The sequence below is a fragment of the Neopsephotus bourkii genome, unplaced genomic scaffold (assembly GCF_033783945.1).
Source record: "Neopsephotus bourkii isolate Nb327-2 ecotype Australia unplaced genomic scaffold, CSIRO-AGI_Nbou_v1 NB_369, whole genome shotgun sequence".
Lineage (NCBI taxonomy): Eukaryota > Metazoa > Chordata > Aves > Psittaciformes > Psittacidae > Neopsephotus > Neopsephotus bourkii.
Genome location: NW_026900875.1, coordinates 1,954,084 through 1,976,852, shown reverse-complemented (window position 1 = coordinate 1,976,852; position 22,769 = coordinate 1,954,084). Strand labels below are relative to the sequence as shown.

General features: G+C 42.8%; 1 protein-coding gene across 6 annotated transcripts in view; it reads right to left on the bottom strand.

Moving 5' to 3' along the window:
- LOC133209908 (lipoma-preferred partner homolog) overlaps positions 1–22,769 on the bottom strand; it is a 313,797-nt gene that overhangs the window by 71,986 nt on the left and 219,042 nt on the right. For all 6 annotated transcript variants that reach the window (XM_061348850.1, XM_061348844.1, XM_061348846.1 and 3 more), the window contains one exon: positions 1,162–1,285. In XM_061348850.1, the coding sequence (XP_061204834.1) occupies positions 1,162–1,285 (124 nt within the window). The remainder of the gene's footprint in view (positions 1–1,161; positions 1,286–22,769) is intronic.

The following is a 22,769-nucleotide window of genomic DNA, read 5'->3' as shown; positions in this document are numbered from 1 at the left end:
TTGCTCATACCTCAGATCTGTGCTAGTCATCAACTCTGAAGACCATCAACATTTATAGACAAGACGTGTCATCTGTTAGGGTGGAGATGGTAGAAGGTAAAGTATTGATGGAGAATGAGGACTGATATCAACCCCATCTACAAGGGCAATGTTTGTTTGATGAGAATATCTTGAACTTCTCATGTAATCAGATGCGTGTTTATTAATGAAATCTTGGTCCCACCCACTTTCTAATTAAACCAAACCACAAAAGTTTCTTTAAGCGAGAAATGTTTTGGTATAACCAAAATCTACTGCAAACAGACCTAGGGGGCAATATTTTTATTTTTTCTTTTTCCCTGGAAATTATGAAATAAAGGAAGGCAAAGAACACAAATGAATTGCCTATCCCAGTCTCTAACTCTGCAAACTATAGCAGTTTGTTTCCTTTGTTTCCTAACCACACTATCACTCAAACCTGTAGGAAAATAAGCATACACACAAGATGAATCAAATGTGCCCATGGCCCTTGACTATAATGTAGAGTTCACAGGCCATATCACCTGTGTTTTATATAAAGGAAAAATACATATGTTACACCTATAGATGCCTAATTCTGTTGTATACCACTTAAGAAGGAAATTGGCTTATCTTTTTTCCAGGCAAATAAGGTAACATGAGCCAATCATTTCAGATTTGTCTTCCTCGTGCTTGTTAGACCCAATTCTGGGCTAACAGGTCCTCATGTAAAACCAGCCTGGTTGACTCAAAATGGATTTCCTTTTAATCTATGCCAGCATGCAGAAAATGAGAATTGATGCCTTAGGAGCAGAACATATTTATACTGCCAGATTTTTGGCAGCTACAATGAGAAGGGATAGGGCAGGTGGGCAAGACAGGATACCACACCTGAATTCAGCCTGGTAACCTGGGGAGAGATGGTGTTAAACTGAACCAGACACTGAAAAATCCACTTCATAACCAGAAAAACTATAAACATACAGCAAGTGAGCATGAGATTTATGCTGGAATTACAGAGGAATTCCCATAGATGATTACACTTCCAGCCCAGACATGGAAAGCAAATCCATCAATATGAATGCCACAACATTAACAGTGCAGTTGTCAGGCTCTTTGCTACCAAACCTGGTAAATTCAGGAAGGGGATATAGCACTGCTCACCAAAGTATTCATCAGAGGGAGGGTTCTCCATGTCATACAGCATTTTCTTGGTCAGATGTTCCAGCTCATCTTCAGGCCTGAAGACAGGAGTGCTTGATGCAGGTCCAGAGCTTGGGTACCCACTCTGAAAAAAAAAAGTACAGTCTGTGAAGCGGTATAAAAGCATGGTACCTGGGTCTATTGGCTGTTCAGTACTGAACTTCATTCTTTGTCTTATTTTGGCTTTTATTTTTTTCTTTTTTAACCCAAGGGATTCATGCATGTAGCCATCTTGTTTAATGTAATGACTTCTAAAAATGTAATTACTAATAACTAAATGTAATTACTTCTAAAAACATCCAGTGAAGTGCTATATGTCCTCCTAGAATAAGAAGTATTCTGTGACTCATTATTAGGTGCCTAATAGGTAGCACAGAGGAATAAACACAGGAGAAAATTATTCCAAGGATAACCTGATACAAACATTTTCCAACAGTGAAAAAGGCTTTGGAAGCATTTCAGTTTGGATTTGGTAAAAGCTTCCATCACTTAACAACGTAATATAAAAAATGCTAGAGTAATCATCCATACAGTGTTGGAGTATATGGACAAAGACAGATAATCCCAATCTGCTAGTTCTGCTCTCTTCTTGTTTGTTTTGACACAAATCCTGCTGTTAACATTAGTGAGAGTGGGAGCTGGTCCACAGATTTTTAGTGCTAGGGATACAAAGGTTTTAATATGTGCTTAGAAAATGAGACCTCTTGGCCTTCATATGCTAACAGCTGGCATACAATATTTACAGTCTGTCAGAGTAAGCCGCCTCCCTGGAAAACAGCACAAGTATGGGCATATTTTGAGAAGCACAGAAATAGTCTCATGCCTAGAAGTTTCTTAAATGAAGCTAAGTTTGCTGTCCAGAATTAGAAAATCAGTCATTTAGAGATCAAAACATGCTGACATCAGCTTTCCATGTGTGCACTGCTTTCCTGAAAATTAACTTATGAAATGCAACATTTCAGTAAAGCAAGTGATTTCATTGATTAATTGCTGCCTTCATCAATGACTGAACCTTAGGTATGAAACTTGTAAGCCTTAGACTACAAGGAAACATTTTCCCATGCTCCATACCTACTTAAATGGGAAGCAAATGTAAAGTTCCCGAGGAAACAATACACTGGCCACTTTTATCTGGCTTATAGGGACTACATCTGACATGATGAATCTTTATTGAGATGGTTATGTTCAACAGAGAACGGCAGTTTTAAAGCACTGAAAGAGAATTAGCTAAATGCTTTTATGCTTTCTTCTTTCAGGCAAGGAGATTTCAAATAAGACATCAATCAATGTAGAGAAGGTCTCAGAATGGTGCTTAGCAATAATACTTCAATCATCTACTCCCAGAAACCAAACACTTGGATGTTCCTGACCTTGTCATATTTTGTTTTTCTAGGGCCTATGCTAAGCTGTACACCATCATCTCTGCACTTGTTGACCTGCTCTATCGCACAGGCGCTGCAGCCGTGAGCACAGCAGATTACTATATCCCTTGGAAGTGCTGGATTTGCCATGCACACACAATACAGCAATTTCACCTGCTGCCTGCCCACCAACTGCTCTCTAAGAGTAGCAGCAGTGCCCAAGGGAGATGGGGGGCCCAGTCCCTGGAAGAAAAGGCACCTGAAATAAGCTGTGGGCTGGATGAATTTCCCTGGAGGGCTGTGCGAGGTCTATTTGCCATATATTCAGCCTTCCTGACTGAGAATATAGATTGGACTTACAGTACATTCAGGTTTTCCCGGAGCTGTTTTCTTTTTCTGCTCAATTTTTTTTTTTTTTTTCCTGAGCAATATTCAAGGATTTTGTGCATTTGTCCAGGATTTCTAAACGCCTAGTAGTTGTTCTGAGGAAGCTGTTGAACATCTGGAAATCCTGAATGTCAACACACAGCTCAGTAGACTCTACTGTGCAAATGCAACCATGTTGATGTGTTTGGGTTACCACAACTTAGTTTTTCATGTGGGAAAACAAGCCTGCATGGTGCACAGGGCTTTCATTTGCTTTCTACGTCATGTAAGTGCCATCTGTGTGGGATATATCATTTTGGTGAGGATAAGGCCATTCATATGACTAGGAGTTTCAGAGCCAGGTACTTGACCCAGCACACCCAGACACCCTTCGCAAGTGCTTTGTGGCTCTTTTTAGAAGGCTAGTTGACAACTATTTCATTAGAAATAATAAATAGCATAACCCTGAAAGAAGGTTTATTAATAAGCTAATTAAAGGTGCCAAATGTAAAGCATTTAATCTTGGAACAGATTTTTCCCTTTGCTCACTTGTTCCTAAGAGCCAATCATGAATCTTGCCTGAATGTATATTTTAACGCAACAAGTGCAGTCAAGGATTTATTAGCTTGAGAAATCAATATGGCAACTGAGCCTCTTAAAATATTATTCCATCTATTGTACTTATTTCAGTTTCCATGCAGAAAGGAATGACCATTGCCACCTCATCAACTTCCCTAGACTTTGAACTGAGAAAACAGTATGGTGCGAAGCTGCTGATGGTCCCCATGCCCATATTTCCTGCCATTAGCAATCACCAGTGTGGTACAAATACACGGATATGCTATGATCTAGCCTCTTCTGTGAGGCTCTCTCAATACATAATCTGAAACACTGCTTTTACTCTTGGGCCTTATAATATACATGAACCAAATCTGAAGGCATGAGCTGCTGTATGTTCACAGAAAAGGGAAGCAAGATACACAGAACTGAAGCAATTTGCCCATCATCACACATGGGCTCTAAGGCAAAGACAAAACTCGAATGCAGGCTGCTAACCCTAACCCATGTCCTCAGCCTGGCACACCATCCACTAGGTCTGGACTCAGCATTACAGACCTACACTGGCCACTCTCTGACAAAAGCAAAGCCATCCCACCTGCAGACTACCACCAGCCAGGCTTTGGCAGGACACCCTGGGGAGATGGTGTGGGAAGCCTCTCCCTTCCTTTCATGCCAGCTTCCCACACCTCCTGACTGGGAGGCCTGCTCATGTCTGCTTCAGTAAGGGCTTGGGCTGTGACACTTAAAATGAAAGACCAAAATCTGCAGGTTTTAAGTTCTGTCTAACTCTCTTTTGTTTTGGAGGCCACATTGCCTTATACACACAATAAATAGTCAGCTTTCATATTTTATCTACATTGCACTTTTCCAAACCAGGCAGATTTCTTATCCAGTACTCAAAGTTAGCAAAAATAACAAATGCCAACCACAAAATTATGAGACGCTAACTATTTTGACTAAAATGCTGTGCCTTTTTGACCAACATTTAAGCAGTGCTAGGCACATCTTTTTCCTCTTCACATTACACATGATGACTATGTGCCTCCAGGAAAATGCATTTCATACATACGAACATACTGTTGAGTTTGCTGGGACATGCACGCACATAAACAGAGAGAAAAGTGTATCCTTAGTTCAACCTAAAATGCTTGTTTCAGCAAACCAGCTTCCTTCCTCCTCCTTTGTTAGGTCAGGGTAAAAATATAACTCTGGCTTTTCTCACAAAACAGAATTGTGTTGTTATTGTTTATTAAACTTCCTCTATTTTTCCTGATCTGTACAATGATCAAGGCTGTCTAGAAAACCAATTTGCTGTATAATCTATCACAGTTATTTTCATGCATTCTCTTTTCTCCATGATGCCTCAATGCACACAAACATATACTTCCTTAGCTAGGCGCAGCTCAAAACATGGCCTCCCAAATTCCCTGAGCACCACTCTGTCTGGCTAACCACAGCAACATCAGGGATGATAAACTAACCCATGAAAATAGAAAAAAGCCTTAGTCACCAGAAGCCCAGCAGGAAGGACCATGCTTTGGGAGAATGAGCACATGAGTCCAACCATGGCTACTGTCAACAAAAACTGAGCAAAAACCGAGGGAAGACCATGATTGCACTTACATATGCAGATGCAAATCCATTCATGAAAAAACACTGTCCTGCATGCTTAATTAATAGGATGTTTAAGAAAATACAGGTATTTGCAGGCTTAAACCCTGTGATAGAAAATATCTTCATGCTACAAATGAAAAGAAGTATGTTAACTGCTTGTGCTAATCTCGAAGTACTGCAACAACATCTGGCCGTCTTCCCCATTAAAGTTCAGTTCCTAAAAAGCCAGGTCAAAAGAAGCAGTCTTGTGGAATCACTGCATAACTATTTTGGTACATGAAGTCGATACTTGTTTCAGTGCTTCTATGGCACATGTTTTCTACTCTGTACCTCACTGGTAGTCAGCTGTCTCAGATGTAATGGCTGCCCAGATGCAGTGCATTCACCAACATGAATCTTCCCCATCCACATATAAATATTTACCCAAATGGGTAAAAACCTTCAGCCCAAAATCTACAGTGACATCTAAAATGATGCTGTGATGAATGCAGTGTGATTCAGAGCGCACTGCGATTCAGAGTGCACTGCGATTCAGAGTGCACTGCATGTGGTCATTTTTCTTGTCCATTTGCAAATGTTGTAGAAGAAGCTGCTTCTCTCTGAGAGAAAATAACTTCAATTACATGTTCCCTATTACGGAAACGTGGAAATTATTTTCTTTTCAGAAGGTAGAACTAGCCCAATTTGAAATTGAAAGGCAGTCAGAAACATCTTTCACTGATACTTACTTTCCCTTTCATTTTTTATTTCTTGTTCATCTCCAGAAAGCTAGCACATTCCTTTCACTTCACTCACCAAAACTGATCATCAGTTAAATAAACAGTTAAATAGCAGTACAGCACATTTCTTATTCAAAAGCCTCACAAAGACCATACTTTTTCATTCAAGTTATTGACTGTCCAAAAACATCACAAAGTTTCAGACCAAAAAATCCAGTGCGGTGCCACATGGGATCATAGCATCAACTAGGTTGGAAAAGACCTTTAAGATCATCAAGTCCAGACATCTCTCATAAGTCACGCTCCCAAGAAATATCAAGATTGCCTGCAGCTGTAATTCAGTTTATAATTAAGGCCAACTGATCTCTCTTACAGAGGAGAGGCACTGAGAAAAAAAAATAATACTTCTTGATTTATTTCTCCCGGCAAAAAACTACAGCTGTCAGAGTACATACAGATTCCTGAAAAGACGATTCTGCATGGATTCCATGTGACACACGCATTCCTGGGTTTACTCCTGGTCAGAGAATAATTCATTGAGATCCTTTGAAAAAACTGCCCTGTAAGAGGAGATACTCACTGACAGCCAGTGACCTCTTGCCCATGCCAACAGTTCAAAATCACAAAACTTTGGGTAGGCAGGAGTGAGATCTCCTCTGGGACATGCCAGAGGGGGACAAGACACCAGTTCCCTTGCTACCTACCTGCCCTCCCACCACTTCCTGCACCAAACCAGCAATCCAGAATAGTCAGTTCTGGCAGCAGAGCCCTCATTTGTTAAACACTGGCTTGCTTTGAAATAGGACAGCTCTGTAACGACTTCAAAGCTCTAGAGGATATTTTTCTTTATTTTTAGACTTCATTATTGCAACCGTATCCTTACTTAGCTATCCATGCACATTCCCTGTCCTTTTCTAATCCTGCTAAGTTCTTAGTTTCAACAATCTCTTGTGTCATTAAGTTAAATGGAATCTGAATAATAGTAACAATAAAATTATTTTTCTTAGTTTTAACTTCACAGCCTGCAACTTCACCCAAATGTATCTTTTTCTTACACTGTGAAACTGGGATGCAGCCAGGTGGAAGGGGAGGTATTTTGTTGATAGTTTAAAAAACAAGACAATAAAGCCAGAATGCAAGATCATTAAATAGTTGGGAACTTCCATCTCATAGAGATGCTTATTTCAACTCTCCAGAGCACAGCTTTTATCTCATAGTCATGAAACCAAAATCTTAGTCTCTGTGTATTGACAGTGAATTCAATAAGATCACCATACATGCACTCTTAATTACTCTGTAAAATGGGTTTAACAATATTTCTCTCTTTATTAATCAGTACCTGCAAATCTACCCAAGCTTCTGCAATGCAAGTGACTACAGAGACTGTTTTATTAATCATCAAGCACAGTAACAAATGAGCATGACTGTTTTGTCCTTGGATTGTTTGTATGCTATTATATGCAAACAGACTAAGCAGCTTTTCTTGCTATTCTTCACGTTCTCACCAATGTTTTGAATCTGGAAGGGCTGGTTATTTCTGCTAGGTATTACAGAAGTTGGATAATCTGTAAACACTGCTATCTGCTGCTTGCTTCTGCATTGAACCCAGCTGTGTTACATGACAGCTTCCACTTCTAATATGGAGAGTTGATGTTTCTGCTGCAGACTGTGGTTTGTTTATATATTCAGAGTTAAGAGGAGATGAGCTAGATTTTTATGGAGCAACACTGGCCATTTCTCAAACAGATCTCCAAGTAATAAATCGTTTACACGTTATCTCAGGAAGCAGTAGATTCAAACTGTATTTCAGATAAGAACACCTATAAAATACTACATTTTAATGTCCCATTGGTGCTTAAATGTATATACAGAAACAACTGCAGCAGTGTCTGATCCTGCCTGGGGCCTCTTGGCCTTGTCATTACACAAAAACGCTTTACTTGTCTAGGCTTATCTCATATGAAAAGGGGACCAGTCTGTTTTGTTTTATGTTTTCCTATTAACCCCACTTACTTTGGTAACAGATATCTTAGGCACCTTTAAAAAAGTCAGGAACGCAAGGCACAGCCTGGATGGTACTACTGAAAGGGAGAATGAGGTATCGCCATTATACCAATATATGGATGAAGAGACTGGATCATTTTAGAGCTATGATTTTGGCTGGAAGAGCTTGGTCTGCTTCATAAAATAACATCAGGAGGTCCTATGCTCATTTGTCTGTTTATTTAAAGATTGAAGGCTTTATTCTGTTTAAAGCTGCTTGCCTTGCCACATCTTTCTGGGCTCAGAGTCAAGCACTCTCTTACTCCCATGTATCATCACCAGCAATAAAAGCCCTATAAACCCTTATCAACACCCCTCTTCTTTATGTCATAATACAGCAGGCTTCCACGACTCCCTTCAAAGTGTTAATTATTTAAGAAGTATATTTATTGCTATCAGCAGGTCAAAATCTGCATTTCAGAGTAGGAGCCATAAGCATCTATAGGACATGACAGTCTCAAAGTTTAGTCCCAAGCTTCACAGGGAAATGCTGCAGAAGGTTTTGAGTTTGCTTCTTGTCACCTTGGCTCTGCATCCTGGGGTACATAGTGCCATCTAGGGCTTCTTGCCTGGGGAGACAATGAGCCTCAAGACCTGTACAGAGCTCCCTTGGGTAAATCCAAGGTAACACTTCTGAATGACATTGAGCTATAGGGGACTCTGGTCACAGCAAGTGGCATTCCAAAGCGGGACTCAGTCTCCTCACCGACCAAGCCATATCCCCATCTTATAGGGCAAGCACACAGGCACACATAATAAAAATGGGAATGCTCCAACATTCATACTGATGAAAAGAGGTGTTTTTGCTGACACAGTACACAACTAGCCCAGAAGATTCTTTGCCACAATGGAAGGATCTAAAAAATGTAGCCTACTTCCAAAACCTGCCCTTCCAGAAGTAGCCCTAAACCACAAGCAAATAATTGAGCTTTGTCCTTTCTTAAGGTCTTAATTTGCAAAGCACTTCATAAAGGCAGAATGCAACCGTTCTTTTCATACAATGAAAAATGACACCACACAATGGGCTTACACACACCTCTGGTGTAGTGCTTTCTCTGTGGACCACAGCGAAGAGGGAGCTCACCGCCATTCACCATGCGGTGCTGGGGGTTGGACTGGGTGTTTGTGAAATGTGCACCACCTGCCCTGTGGTTCAGGTTTATTGCCTGTTGAAAAAATAGGCTGTCCCAGCTGCAGTCCCTTGTCAGGTAACAAAAACAGAACTGCTGGGGCATCACTTGTTTCAAAAGCAAAATAAACCTCATAATATTAATGGTACTAATTTTGCATGTGAAACTTGCATTCATACTGTATTAACAGTTTAAATATAGCTTTCTTGCCAGATGCCTGAATATGCTAAAAAAGATACTTAAAACATGCAAATTTGGTTTCTGTTTTAATACACAAAGAAACTTAAAATCACATCACTTTCCATCATCAATACAGGTTTCAATCTAAGCTTTTTCATGTGAAAACTGTAACAGCAAACAAATGGTTAACCAAATGTGTTTAACCCATTATCTATAGTTTCACTTTTAGTCAGCTGTGACATGGGCCATTACTTCCCAGGACACCAGTGACTTAAATGAAGACTACATATTTTGCTTAGCATTAAAAGATTATATAAATAATTTACAGAAGGAAAGGCTTCTTAGGCTGGAGTGGGTGATTGCTTCAACATCCATAGCATTGGAGGGAAGGATTCCTGAGTTTTATTCTAAGCAGTATTCTTAACCAGTCTGATCCTGCACCCTGCTGTTATAAATGGTGTTCATAACGCTTGGCTGTCTCAAGAGAGTTTGAGAGTCTCAATGAACTCTTGATTACAAAATGCTTTGAGATCCTTGTATGAAAGATGCTGAATGAGTACAAATTATGACTATTATTAATTATCTTTAGTAGCCAGAAGTCTGCCTCCTTCCACTCACTTGTGCCTACGTTTTGTCTTCTAAGATTATAAAATCTTCAAAACAAACATATGCCCTTTTAAGGTCCTGTTGTATAACTAAAAGTGATTAAGAATAATATATGCAAAGCACAGTAGTGCAGCAAAAGGAAATTATATTCCTGCTGGACTCAGAATTTTTTTCCTTATCTTAGGACTGGAAGATTTCTCCATTTTACTCATGTTCTGATCCCAGAATCACCTATTCTCTATTCTTCACGTGTAGCTGCTTTCCCTGTAAGAGCTTTGCTGATTTTCTTTTCGCTTTGCACAAGCCATGTTTCTTAAGTGGTTACTGGAGGGTCCCAACCCCTTTTAACATAATGAGTACAAGCTCCTTTGGAAAGTGGATGGGGACTCCGAACACATCCGAGTATAAATGCTGAGTATGGTCCTTCACTTGACTTTCAGTGTCTCAGGTGGCTGAGTCAGGGGAAAGGAGGCAGAAACTTAATAAACAATCCAGATACCTGTATTCTTGCCCAGGCCATCCAGTGTGCTCACCCCTTAGCCAAGGTATGCTCCAAGCTTGACAAAAACTATTAAAAATGACACTTTCTCTAGTGATGCAAAAGAAAAGAGAATTTGCAAATAATAATGAGAAGATATCTACCCTTCAGAGGGAGAGCTCATTTGCTTGCACGTGAAGGACTTGTGACAGATTGTAGAGAAAACTATTAAAAGGGTAGTTACACAGCTCAAGACAACACGTAAGCAGTAAAGATTAAAGTTAATCCTCTAATTTCTGCCACAATTACAGCATCTCTACATTTTATACCATCTATATAGATGCAGATTGTAGAGCAGTTGAAGTCATCTACCTGAACTTGTGCAAAGTGTTTGACACTGTCCCACACAACATCCTTGTCTCTAAATTGGAGAGACATCAATTTGATAGGTGGACCACTCAGTGGATAAAGAACTGGCTGGATGGCAGCACACAAAGAGTTGTGGTCAATGGCTCAATGTCCAGTTGGAGACCAGTAACAAGTGGTGTCCCTCAGGGATTGGCGTTGGGACCAGTCTTGTTCAACATCTTTGTCGCTGACATGGACAGTGGGATTGAGTGCACCCTCAGCAAGTTTGCCAATGACACCAAGCTGTGTGGTTCGGTTGATACGCTGGAGGGAAGGAATGCCATCCAGAGGGACCTTGACATGCTTGTGAGGTGAGCAGTTGCCAACTTTACGAAGTTTAACCATGCCAAGTGCAAGGTCCTACACCTGGGTTGGACCAATCCCAGGCACAGCTACAGGCTGGGCAGAGAAGAGATTCAGAGCAGTCCTGTGGAGAAGGACTTGGGGTGTTGGTTGATGAGAAAATGAACACGAGGCAGCTGTAGTGTGCACTCCCAGGCCAGAAAGCCAACTGCATCCTGGGCTGCATCAAAAGGAGTGTGACCAGCAGGTTGAAGGAGGTGATCCTGCCCCTCTACTCTGCTCTCGTGAGACCTCACTTGGAGTATTGTGTGCAGTTCTGGTGTCCTCAACATAAACAGGACATGGAACTGTTGGAACAAGTCCAGAGGAGGGCCATGAGGATGATCAGGCGACTGGAGCACCTCCTGTATGAAGACAGGCTGAGAAAGTTTGGGCTGTTCAGCCTGGAGAAGAGAAGCCTGCATGGAGACCTCATAGCAGCCTTCCAGTATCTGAACAGGTGCTATAGGAATGCTGCGGATGGACTGTTTATTAGGGACTGTAGTGACAGGACAAGGGGTAACGGGTTAAAACTTAAACAGGGAAGTTTAGATTGGATATAAGGAAGAAATTCTTTACTGTAAGGGTGGTGAGGCACTGGAATGGGTTGCCCAGGGAGGTTGTGAGTGCTCCATCCCTGGCGGTGTTCAAGGCCAGGCTGGACAGAGCCTTGGGTGACATGGTTTAGTGTGAGGTGTCCCTGCCCATGGCAGGGGGGTTGGAACTTGATGATCTTAAGGTCCTTTCCAACCCTGACTATTCTATGATTCTATCTATGTGGGTGGTTTTGTTGCCAAATTGCTTTATTCAGCTTTAAGAGATTGAAGCTTTACTGCATTTAAAACAATTAATTCTCCTCATGAAGAGCCCTCTGCAGGTATTCCTCGGTCACCTGAATTTCTGCTCAGCCATCTAACATCATGTCAAGTACCATTTGCAAAGACATGTTATTTCATTCCTGAGGAGCAATCTTCCAGACCGTCAGTGTTGAGGCTTACAGCAGCTCACATATACCACTTATACCAGCAAGCCCTGCATCTCTGCTCTCTCCATCCCAAGCTAGAACAATTGCCTCTTCACAAAATTACTGGACTGGAGTTGATCATAACAACTCATGATTAAAAACATAGAGATCCCTCTCACATTTTGTCAAGTGAAACTGTCCACCAAAAGTGGGCAGTTTGCTTGCAGACCTAATTCTACTTGCCTATATTAGAGTCTGGGAAAATGTTTGGCAGCAAGCTCACAGTGCAGCCAGCTTCCACAAGGCATTACCTGCACTTGATGCTTCTGTGATGCTGAGCACTATCAGGCAGAGTATAAGACACACTGGCAGTAAGGAAAAAGGTGGTGAAATTAAACAGTGCCATCAGGACCAGAGGGTATAATATACAAGAGACGAAGGAGGAGAGAGTGAAGGGCTGCAGCCATCAGTGAATGTCATCTTGATAGCCTAAGCACTGCTGCTTTAGAAGAAACTTGCACATGTTTCACTATCCATTACCTCTGGATAATCAGAAATAATATTTTCAGAACAAAGCACTGCCAAATTCTATACTGCACTTGGGGGAAAAACGGCAGAGAAAACGCCTGTCATCTAGATTATCATTTATTTCACCCAATGTACTTACAAAAATGATCTCTCATTTGGCTTATAGCAATAGAAATTTCTCAACAAAGTCATAATTCTCCTGTAATACAGTCCAGGGCAGTTAAGTATTAGCCAGATAAAAGGCTAGGTCTCCCTAGAAACACTGTCTCTGCTCAGGAATTTCCCACAGTTAGGGAGGTGAGAGCTGAGGAAAGGGCAGGAAGAGATGAGGAATGATTTTCCCTCAGAGAGAACCACAGGCTGAGGACCCAGAAGGTCCCACTTGGTGGCAATGTCATGGCAGGGAAGCAAAGAAGCAGGGACTATGGGCTACTGAAAACTGCTACAGGAAATTTCACCGTGAATATTCGATATTCAAAGGGCCTCAACCTTATTCTTGCAGTCTGCTGGAATAGGAGTGAAGATCTAAGTAAGCTTGCTATGCTAATCATGGCTGCTACTCATCCTGCTTGTGGAGAGGGCAGGAGGTAGCCCTTGAAGGAAAAGAGCTACAGGAGAGGTCAAGGTCAGACCTGGCATGAGAGCTCTGGCAACATAGGGAAAGAACCAAGGGAAAGAGTAAATTAGCCTTTTGCAACACAAATATAACAATTAAAAAAGGCAGGACTGCAAAGGCAAGAGAGAAGTGCTAGCTTAGGAGAGACTAACGTGCAAAGGAGTTGGATGAAATGGAAGGATGGACTAACAGCATCCTCAGAGCAGGAAGAAAGAAGAAAAGCAAAAGCAAATGAGAGGTATCAGCCTCAGCTGATTTTACTGAATCAGTTTCCTTGTATAAGAACTATCCAGTGTTATCCAAACCCCACCAATTTCAGACTATGAGATTAGTCAGATGCTTCCAGACACATGTGCATCTGTGTTTTTACTGGGGCATCAGGGAGGGTGGGCATCCAGATCACAGCACTAACACCCTCAGTCTCACTTGATTCCCACATGGAAGCATTATATAGGGCTCAAACATCACATGCTCCTCCTCTCTACTGCCCCTCTGCATGTAGGGCATAGTCCCACATCTGTCTGGGATGCTTTCCAGCCAAACAGAAAACTACTTTGTCATCACGATGCTCCAGATGGTAAGCACATAGGTGCTTGTTCTGTGGTGATTGTGCTGTGTACTACAGAACTTCCTCTGGTCTCCAAGCCAGATCAGGTTAGGAATAAAGAGCAAGAAGAAATTCCCTGCTTGGCACTGAAGCCAGAAGGGGATGAAGGGCTGCCTGGATTCAGAGCCATTCTACTGCTTTTCCTTGTCCTCTGCATTGTCACCAGCCTCTTAAAAAGCCCCAAGATCTTGGCAACCAAACCACACTGTGCACTAAGGAAGGGAATCTGAATTTCCCCAGCTGCAGCCTCGTGCCACCAGCATGGGGGCACAGGCACTGCACTGACATACAGACCTAATGATTTGTGCTGTTCAAAGAATGAAATGCTTGAAGAAACTCACCCTGCTCAGAAGGCAACATTCAAGCTGTATTTCTGCATTGTCTTTTGTATGAGGCTAGGACTGACTTTGGAGAGGTCAGGAAGACTCTGATGGCTCAATAAATAAGAGACACTCGGGAGAGTTAGCAGAACTGGCAGCTCAACAAGATCCATGTTTAGCTGTCAAAACATTCCTCTATGTACAGAGACACAGCAAAGAAGGTTGTCCACATACCTCCTGGGCTAGAGATGAACTTATCTCGCTAATTGGTCAAGCGGTACTTTGTGGAGAATGGAGCAAACTGAAAGAGGCAGTGGCATGTGCAATTATTACTGAGGAGGTTGAGGGCTATGGCAGGACATAACAATGCACCCGGACCACTTTGATGTATTAAAAGGATTGCTTTGTCCATGAAACATTTTTGTGTCCTCTTCAATCACAACAGTAACAGCTCCCCTCTGTCTTTTAATGATTAAGCATCTCACAGGTTGACTGAGCAAAGGCTGAAGGGGAAAAACAGAGAGATATATATAATTCTGCTTGCAGAATTTACTTGAAAAGGATGGGCTAGACACTCAGATGGTGCAAATCAGAGTCGCTCCAGGGAACTCACTGATTTACACAGCAGCAGAGAATCTAGCTCAGTGTCCCAAAGTGAGCAATGTACTTAGGTGTACATCAGCTGGTTGAGAGGCACTAGTTGAGTCAACAAGGCTGTTCAAGCTTGGCCAGACTAACTGCAGCCCCTTGAGCCCTCAGCTGCATTTGTCTTTCACAGGAATATATGACACAGGGAGAAAACCAACTACCAGGCTGCCAGACCAAGAGTGAACACTGCAAAGACCCCACTCTCTGGGGTTATGGGTGATTGCAACCTGCTTCCTTGCAGGTGACACTTTAAGTAAGCCCTAGATAGCTTGCTTGATTAAAATCACTGTCACTAACTATGGGGCCCCTCTCAGTCTGGCTTTCATGGACTCCTGCTACCACCTCTCAGCTCAAGACTAACCTGTTTTCCAGGTCCTCCTTTCTCCTTGCTCCTTTTGTGGACCTGACTTCCTTTTGGAGAGGAACTCAGAGTAAACATGCCTCCTCCACCACCCTTCTCATCTACCCTTGCTCCTAAGAGCCAAGCAAATTTCAAAAGCACACCTAGAAAAAGGTTGTGAACATCACTTTACAGACTCCTTCCTCTTCTTTTCCTGAAGACTTCTGCTCTCCATGCTTTCTTTCTGCCCCTCTGCATTAGTTCTGCACTGTAAAATAGAGGGCTCAGGCCCCCTCTGTGTGTAGGGCATACATCTCAATCACTCGCACACTTTAGAGGGTTTGCTACATGGAGGAAGCCATCAAAGTGCTGGAAGAGATTGCCTGGGGAAGTGACTGTGATTTCCATCACTGAGGCTTTTCAGAGTAGGAACAAACAAATATTTGTGAAGAATGGCTTAGGCAGAGTTGATCCTCTCTCTGAGCAGCAGACAGATCCTCAAGTCTGTTCCAGACTTCTTGTTTATGCTTCTGTGATTGTTGTAGCAGTTGTGACAAATTCTGCCACAGAGTTGAGCAAAGCCAGCTGAAGGCTCTATGGATCAACTTCAGGGCTGAAGCTGCTTACAGAAAAGGAAGCTCCTGTACAGTATTAAGTGACTTTATGGTTTTGTTCCAAACGCTAAATCAAATAAACTTTGTTCAGAAATGGTATGACAAAGAAGCCAGGTCCTAAACCAGGCACAGTGGCTGCCCCTTTACTGTCTCCAAGATGCTGTATCTCCAGCTTAGGCTTCAGGTGCATGAGGCAGCTCGCATTCAGAGGACCCACTGTACAGGCTGTGAATATTTGTGTTAGACAAACAGAGGGCTTCTCTTGTCCTGGTCTACAGGAACGTCCATCCGGCACTCACTAAAACCTCCCAGAAACAAGACAGGGTGCAGTGAGTCTGGCCAGAGCAGGTAAATGGCAGGCAAGGAAGCATTCAGACAATCAGCATAGGTGCTCCGGACAGCAAAATGCTTCATATGTCTGCTGTACAAAGACTCACATGTGTTTGCAGTGGATGGAAGGAAAGAAGTTACTCCAGAAACACTGACGCAAGTCCTTCATGCAATACCACCTTATGGGGAAAACAAATGGTAGGGGAGCTATCTAACCTACTCATCACAAAGTCTTCGAGCCACAAGACAGTATTTACTAGCTGGTACCAGACAACATTCAAGCAAGAACAGAAAGTTACTTTCCCAACCCTCCTTGTAAATTGCTCCCATCTGTGCAAGAGAGCAATCCAAAGTCCTTATGCCCATGACAGTACTGCAATCACACGGCTTGGTTTTTAAACCTAAAATAGTGTGAGCCAGACCACGGCAAGGCTAGTACATCACATGCAGCTGCGCTGATAAAGAGGAGACATTGCAAGCGGCTCTCCAGGGTGCAGGTTGCTAGGGAACGTGGCGAAGCCACCACAGATTTTGCTGCTCCTTGCCGGCTCTTTCCTCTCTTCCCACCTCGCTCGCGCTGCGCCAGCTTCTTTGCCCCGAGAGTGCTGTTCTTCCTGTCTGAAGTGTGCAAAAACAAATCTGCCAGCAACAATGGAGCACGATTGCTTGGCATGTGTTCCCAAGGAAAAAAGTCTCTCTAGCCTTTGATTTTCAAAGGCAGCCAGCTGATGGGTTAGGGAAAAAAAAAACACTCCTGCAATTTTCTCCACGTCTTTGTGTTATTTCATTCAACCTGTGCTACAATTCAGGGTGGGTGGCAAGCCCAGGTGATACAGCTCAACAGGTTCAATTTGTGGGTGCAGTGCTGGCTTGAAGATGGCAAGACACAGTGCCCTGAATGTCATGCTGTGCCGTCTGGAACCCCTCTTGCCCTAACGTGCTTCTCTTTGGGAAGTTGTTGCATAAGTCAGCACAGCTCTGCAAACATGCTGGGCACTGCATGGTGCTCCCACCACTCCAGTGGGCAGCAGGGCTTATGAGAAAGGGCACACAAGCAGGGGAAAGGATGCTGGAGAACTGCTAGGGAAAGAAAAGGAAACTTCTGCCTTCTCAAGAAAGAGCCGGGGTAAGGAGAGACCAGTGACCAAGGTGAAAACAAGCTGCTTTCCAGTATTAATCAATCTCTAAACAATTTGACTGAATGATTAGGAAATGCAATGCTCCCTACTGAGGTATCAGAAACTTATATTTAGATGTTGAGTATTTTTTTACACCCTATGTTATTTTTAGCTACTAGTTGATGCTAGGCTGGTGGTGGCTGCTGTCAGATCAATAAGGCTCTCCCATGATGGCAGCTGAGTGAGACATGGCAATTGGAAGCAGTACCTCATATACCCCAGAATGTTGCCTACTGCTGGAGCCCCTTGCAGCTCGATGAGACAGTGTGAGAGTGGAATAGTGGCTGATTCTCCAGATCTGTAATCACACATTGAGGCTTTGGGCCTGGTCAAATGTTCTTCAGAACCAACAAGGACTTAATTAAACTCTAAAAATGGTAGAAAGGAGACATCTAACAGGCCCGCGTAACTCTAAGAAATAACAAGAGAAAACAGATTTGGAAGTGATTTTCAGAGTTCACTTAATAAACATCCTTATCTCAAGAAGGAGGAAAATAAAGTATGTGCTTGAGGACCTACTGGACACAATAATTCAGGAGAACATTTCATTTTCTTAGTCATAGCACAACACAAATCTGGGGTGTCCACAGTGCCTGTAGTCACAATGCTCTCTAGACAAGGGGAAATTCATGTAATCTCCAGGGCAGACCAGATCTGCAGTTTCTATCCACTACAGGGTCCTGTCTTCAAGAAAGACTATTACCTGAAGATTAAGTGATAAAGCATACAAGAAGCACTAACCAATAAAATGCTAAATAGTACGTCAAAAGACTAATTTCTCCTTAACTCCAAGTAATTCATAATTAGACTGCTTTGAGGCAAGATGATTTCTTCTCAAAAACAGAGAACACACATACAGTATGACAGCATGCATTCTTATCTCATGACAAGCTAGGCAAGGGTGGTCAAGGTCTCATCTGGAACTTTGCTCAGCAGCAGCACACCAGTATGCAAATACCTTCCATGGATTTGTGTTATGTATCATATATTAACCTCTACACAAAAAAGGGCGATTCTCATTTTAGGACGGAATACAGAATGTTGAATGCAAGTGTACACCAGTACATCAGTATTCCTATAGAGAACTTGCCCTCCACCACTGTGTCATCCTCCAGTAACCCTGTGGCATGACCTTAAAATTGAGAAATAGTGGCAGCATCTCCTAGAGCAATTGTGTGGACAGCACTAGCCCACCTTCATTTCCCCTTTAATCTCCATTTTAAAGATTATATTCATCTACAGAGACATGCTGGGTTGATACAGGCCAGGCGCACTTTATTCCTCAGTTCAAGCCATATGGTTCTAATAATAGTGACTAACAAAGGATGAGTACGTTTTCACCTGCAATTTTTCAAATCCCTTCAAAAAGGTGGTGCAACACAGAACACTGCAGACTGCAGCACAGCACATGTGCTCAGTCACATTTTGCACCACTCTGTACTTCCTCTGCAAATGGCCCTTAATTAAGATGCACAACCAACTCAGCATCAATGGCAAAGAGAAAGCAGTACAACTATGTGTTTACAGAAATGGTACCTTAAATTAAAACAAAGCACTTGAAAATTTACTGAAAGTGCATTTTGGGATCAGAGCCCTGTAGCAGACTTTGGACATAACCAGGAACAGAGGACATCAAGTTATCTAATGGGTTTTTGGCAATCACTTTACTTCAGAAATAAATCTTTCTGTAGTATGGAGCCAAATGCTCAAGGCCAACCTTAACATCTTGGTCTTGGCATGTCTCAATAACCTTTGTAGTTAAAATCATGCACTGGGCACTTCCAGGAAAGACAACCAGTAGATTTCTCACGGAGGAAAATCAGCAAGTAGCAACCTAGATAACTCAAGAAAGCTTCATGGAAAGGAAGCAAGGGCTATGACTGGTATTAACACCCTGGTCTAGAGCTAGGGTACTTCCACCTAATTTATTATGGAAAAAAAGTATTCACAAAGTCATCCATAGAGTACATACATATTGCAACAGCGTGTTTAATATAATAGCCTGGCATCATCTGACTCCAGATGAAAAAGTAAGAGGATATATTTATACTGCACATGACTCTAGCCTTCAAGAATGCACATCAAGGCAGTAGCAATGTGGTATTTATGTGGTGTCCTTAGCCTGCCACAACTACTCTGCTGATCTGCCACAAAAGCATAGGTGTGTGCAGCCAGGCTTGCTGAGGGGAGGTTGGAGTATGGTTAACATTCCAGGAAGCTTTGTTTCATTGAGGCGCTCACTTATCTTTCAGCTGCCTTCCACAAGTCTGAATGAGCCTGAGGGCCAAGCAAAATCGTCAAGGTGACTTTTTGCTTATGGAAGAGAAACCCAACAGGCCATAGAAAGGCTGAGCTGGCAGCTGCACAATGAGCTGCGGCAGATAGCTGCCCTTGGAGATTCCAGCAATATGCACATGGCCAGAGACGATGCACAGACTCAAGTTTCACAGCTTACCCCCAAGCTGAGCTAAAACCATGTTCTCTGATTTCGACAAGTCCAACAGTGAAGAAAGGCTTACTCCAGTGGTCTGAGGTGAGGCCATCTCAATGACACACTTTTCAAGTAAAAGCTGAGATGTCAAGCCTACACTCTGCATTAAGAGCGAGCTTAGTCTAGGGTAACTCTGGGACTGCAAGTCTCCAGTGAGGGCCATGTCATGTGTCCAACTTGACTGTATACAAACCCACTTCAAGAGACAGTCCTTTTCTCTAAGGAGTGCAGAATAAATAGGATGAGACCAAAACTTCATATTAGAAACATGTCTAATTGCTCAAGGTGTCACAGCGTTCAGTGCAGCACCTAAAAAGGAACTCCCACCTTACTGCCATGTTTATTAGTTCAGCTCTTTAGGAGTCTATTATTTTTCACCTCATGGGTAAAGAGACCAAAAGTGGCAAGGGAAAAAATAAGACAGACATTTATCTTCTCAAACAACTGAAAATTGTCTCCTATCATTCACAGAATCATAGAACAGTTAGGGTTGGAAAGGACCTTAAGATCATCTAGTTCCAATCCCCCTGCCATGGGCAGGGTCACCACACACTAGATCATGTCACACATGACTCTGTCCAACCTGGCCTTGAACACTGTCAGGGATTTAGCATTCAGGGGATCCAGCTGTTTACTGTACAAATATATTCTTTTAAATCCAGAAAAGTTTCTGTCTACAGCAGAGAGATTTTGCACCCAAAGTAAATGCCAGAAGCTTACATTCCTCTTTCAGGGGTCATGTCTCTCGATACACCACCCCTACCAAAAAGCATCCAATTGGGGACACTTCTTGGTAACATCACAGAAAGAATTGTCATTAAAAAGCCAAGCTCTCCAGAAGGGGGGGAAGAAAGAGGGGAGGAAAGGGGAGGGGGAATAAAAATCATATTGTTAATAATCCAAGCACCTCATTTCAAATATGTATTTTCAGACCACGATCTACTTTTCTCTTATCAGCAGCCTTTGGGTTTTCAGACTAGATCCCTGCCAACACCTGCTCTCTCTGCTCGGTGACTACTAGTACTACCATGCTAGTACTAACTCTAGTATAAGAACTAGCTGATGCACAGTTCAAGGCTGCCTTCACTTTGCATTCCATGCACTTCCCAAAGCTAGCTGCTGCATTTTCAGCGACCTGAGAAGAAATACTTGTTCCCTTCATAATTAGATTCACAGTAAATGCAGGAAGTGAAGCAAAAAGAACACAATGTTCAAAGCTGCCACTCATGGTTAAATAATTAGTCAATATTACGCTCAAATGCTGCCTCCAGTGTTCATGCCAATCTGTACAAAGAGGCATTTGTCCTTACGTTACTTTGGCGCCTCGTTTCAGTAATTTCTATAAACTGGCAGTCTGGCCTTCAGCAGAGAATGGGTCACACCACTGCTAATTCAGAGGGATTACGAAATACAAATAAGAATGGTGAGAGATTAAAGGTGATGAGGTGTTAACAAAGCTTTGGTAAATAATATATGCAAGAAATCCTTTCACCTGATTTTTATGAAGTAGGTCTTGTCTAAAAACAAGGGGCTAATTAGCTGATAATTAATGCAGAACCATAATCCTGTTTGGTCTACATGCTTGGTATAGTTACACATACAGAAGTGCTCTTGATTCCCAATGAGAGGTATTCAGTTGGTTCATACTGCATAGGAACCCACTCCTTTTGCCTAACAGTCAGTAATACTGTGGGTCCTGGGTTTCAGGGTGCTAACCCTGAAACGCTTCCCCAGTCTGGAAACAGCAGTTCAGTGAGGCACTGTTTGAGTTAGATACTCCTCCCAGTTCAATACTTACTGTGTCTATCTTTCCCCCTAGCATTCGTGCGTGCTAGAAGGGTTTCCTGACAGAAGGAGTCATGATGGCTTATAGCTGATAGCTGATGGCTTATAGCTGATTCCTTTCAAGTACCAGGTGATTGCTGAATGGATGCTGTTGCTTATCTAAATAAACTAACTTAGAAAGAAGCACAAAACATTTTCACAGTATCACAGTATGTTAGAGATTGGAAGGGACCTCAAAAGATCATCTAGTCCAATCCCCCTGCCAGAGCAGGAACACCTAGATAAGGTTACACAGGAACGTGTCCAGGCGGGTTTTGAATGTCTCCAGAGAAGGAGACTCCACAACCTCCCTGGGCAGCCTGTTCCAGTGTTCTGTCACCCTCACTGAGAAGAAGTTTCTTCTCAAGTTTAAGTGGAACCTCTTGTGTTCCAGTTTGTACCCATTGCCCCTTGTCCTATCATTGTTTGCCACTGAGAAGAGCCTGGCTCCATCCTCGTGACACTCCCCCTTTATATATTTATATACACTAATAAGGTCACCCCTCAATCTCCTCTTCTCCAAACTATAGAGACCCAGCTCCCTCAGTCTTTCCTCATAAGGGAGATGCTCCACTCCCTTAATCATCTTAGTTGCCCTGCGCTGGACTCTCTCCAGCAGGTCCCTGTCCTTCTTAAACTGAGGGGCCCAGAACTGGACACAATATTCCAGATGAGGTCTCACCAGGGCAGAGTAGAGGGGAAGGAGGACCTCTCTCGACCTACTAACCACCCCCCTTCTAATACACCCCAGGATGCCATTGGCCTTCTTGGCCACAAGGGCACAGTGTCGGCTCATGGTCACCCTGTCGTCCACTAGGACCCCCAGGTCCCTCTCCCCTACACTGCTCTCTAACAGGTCGTTCCCCAACCTATACTGGAACCTGGGGTTGTTCCTGCCCAGATGCAGGACTCTACACTTTCCCTTGTTATATTTCATCAAGTTATTCCCCGCCCAACTCTCCAGCCTGTCCAGGTCTCTCTGGATGGCAGCACAGCCTTCTGGCGTGTCGGCCACTCCTCCCAGCTTAGTGTCATCAGCAAACTTGCTGATAGTACACTCAATTCCCTCATCTAAATCATTGATGAATATATTAAATAATACTGGTCCCAGTACCGACCCTTGAGGCACTCCACTAGATACAGGCCTCCAACTAGACTCCGCCCCATAGACTACAACTCTCTGGCTTCTCTCCTTCAGCCAGTTCACAGTCCACCTCACTACCCGATCATCCAGACCACACTTCCTCAATTTAGCTGTGAGGATGCTGTGGGAGACTGTGTCAAACGCTTTGCTGAAGTCA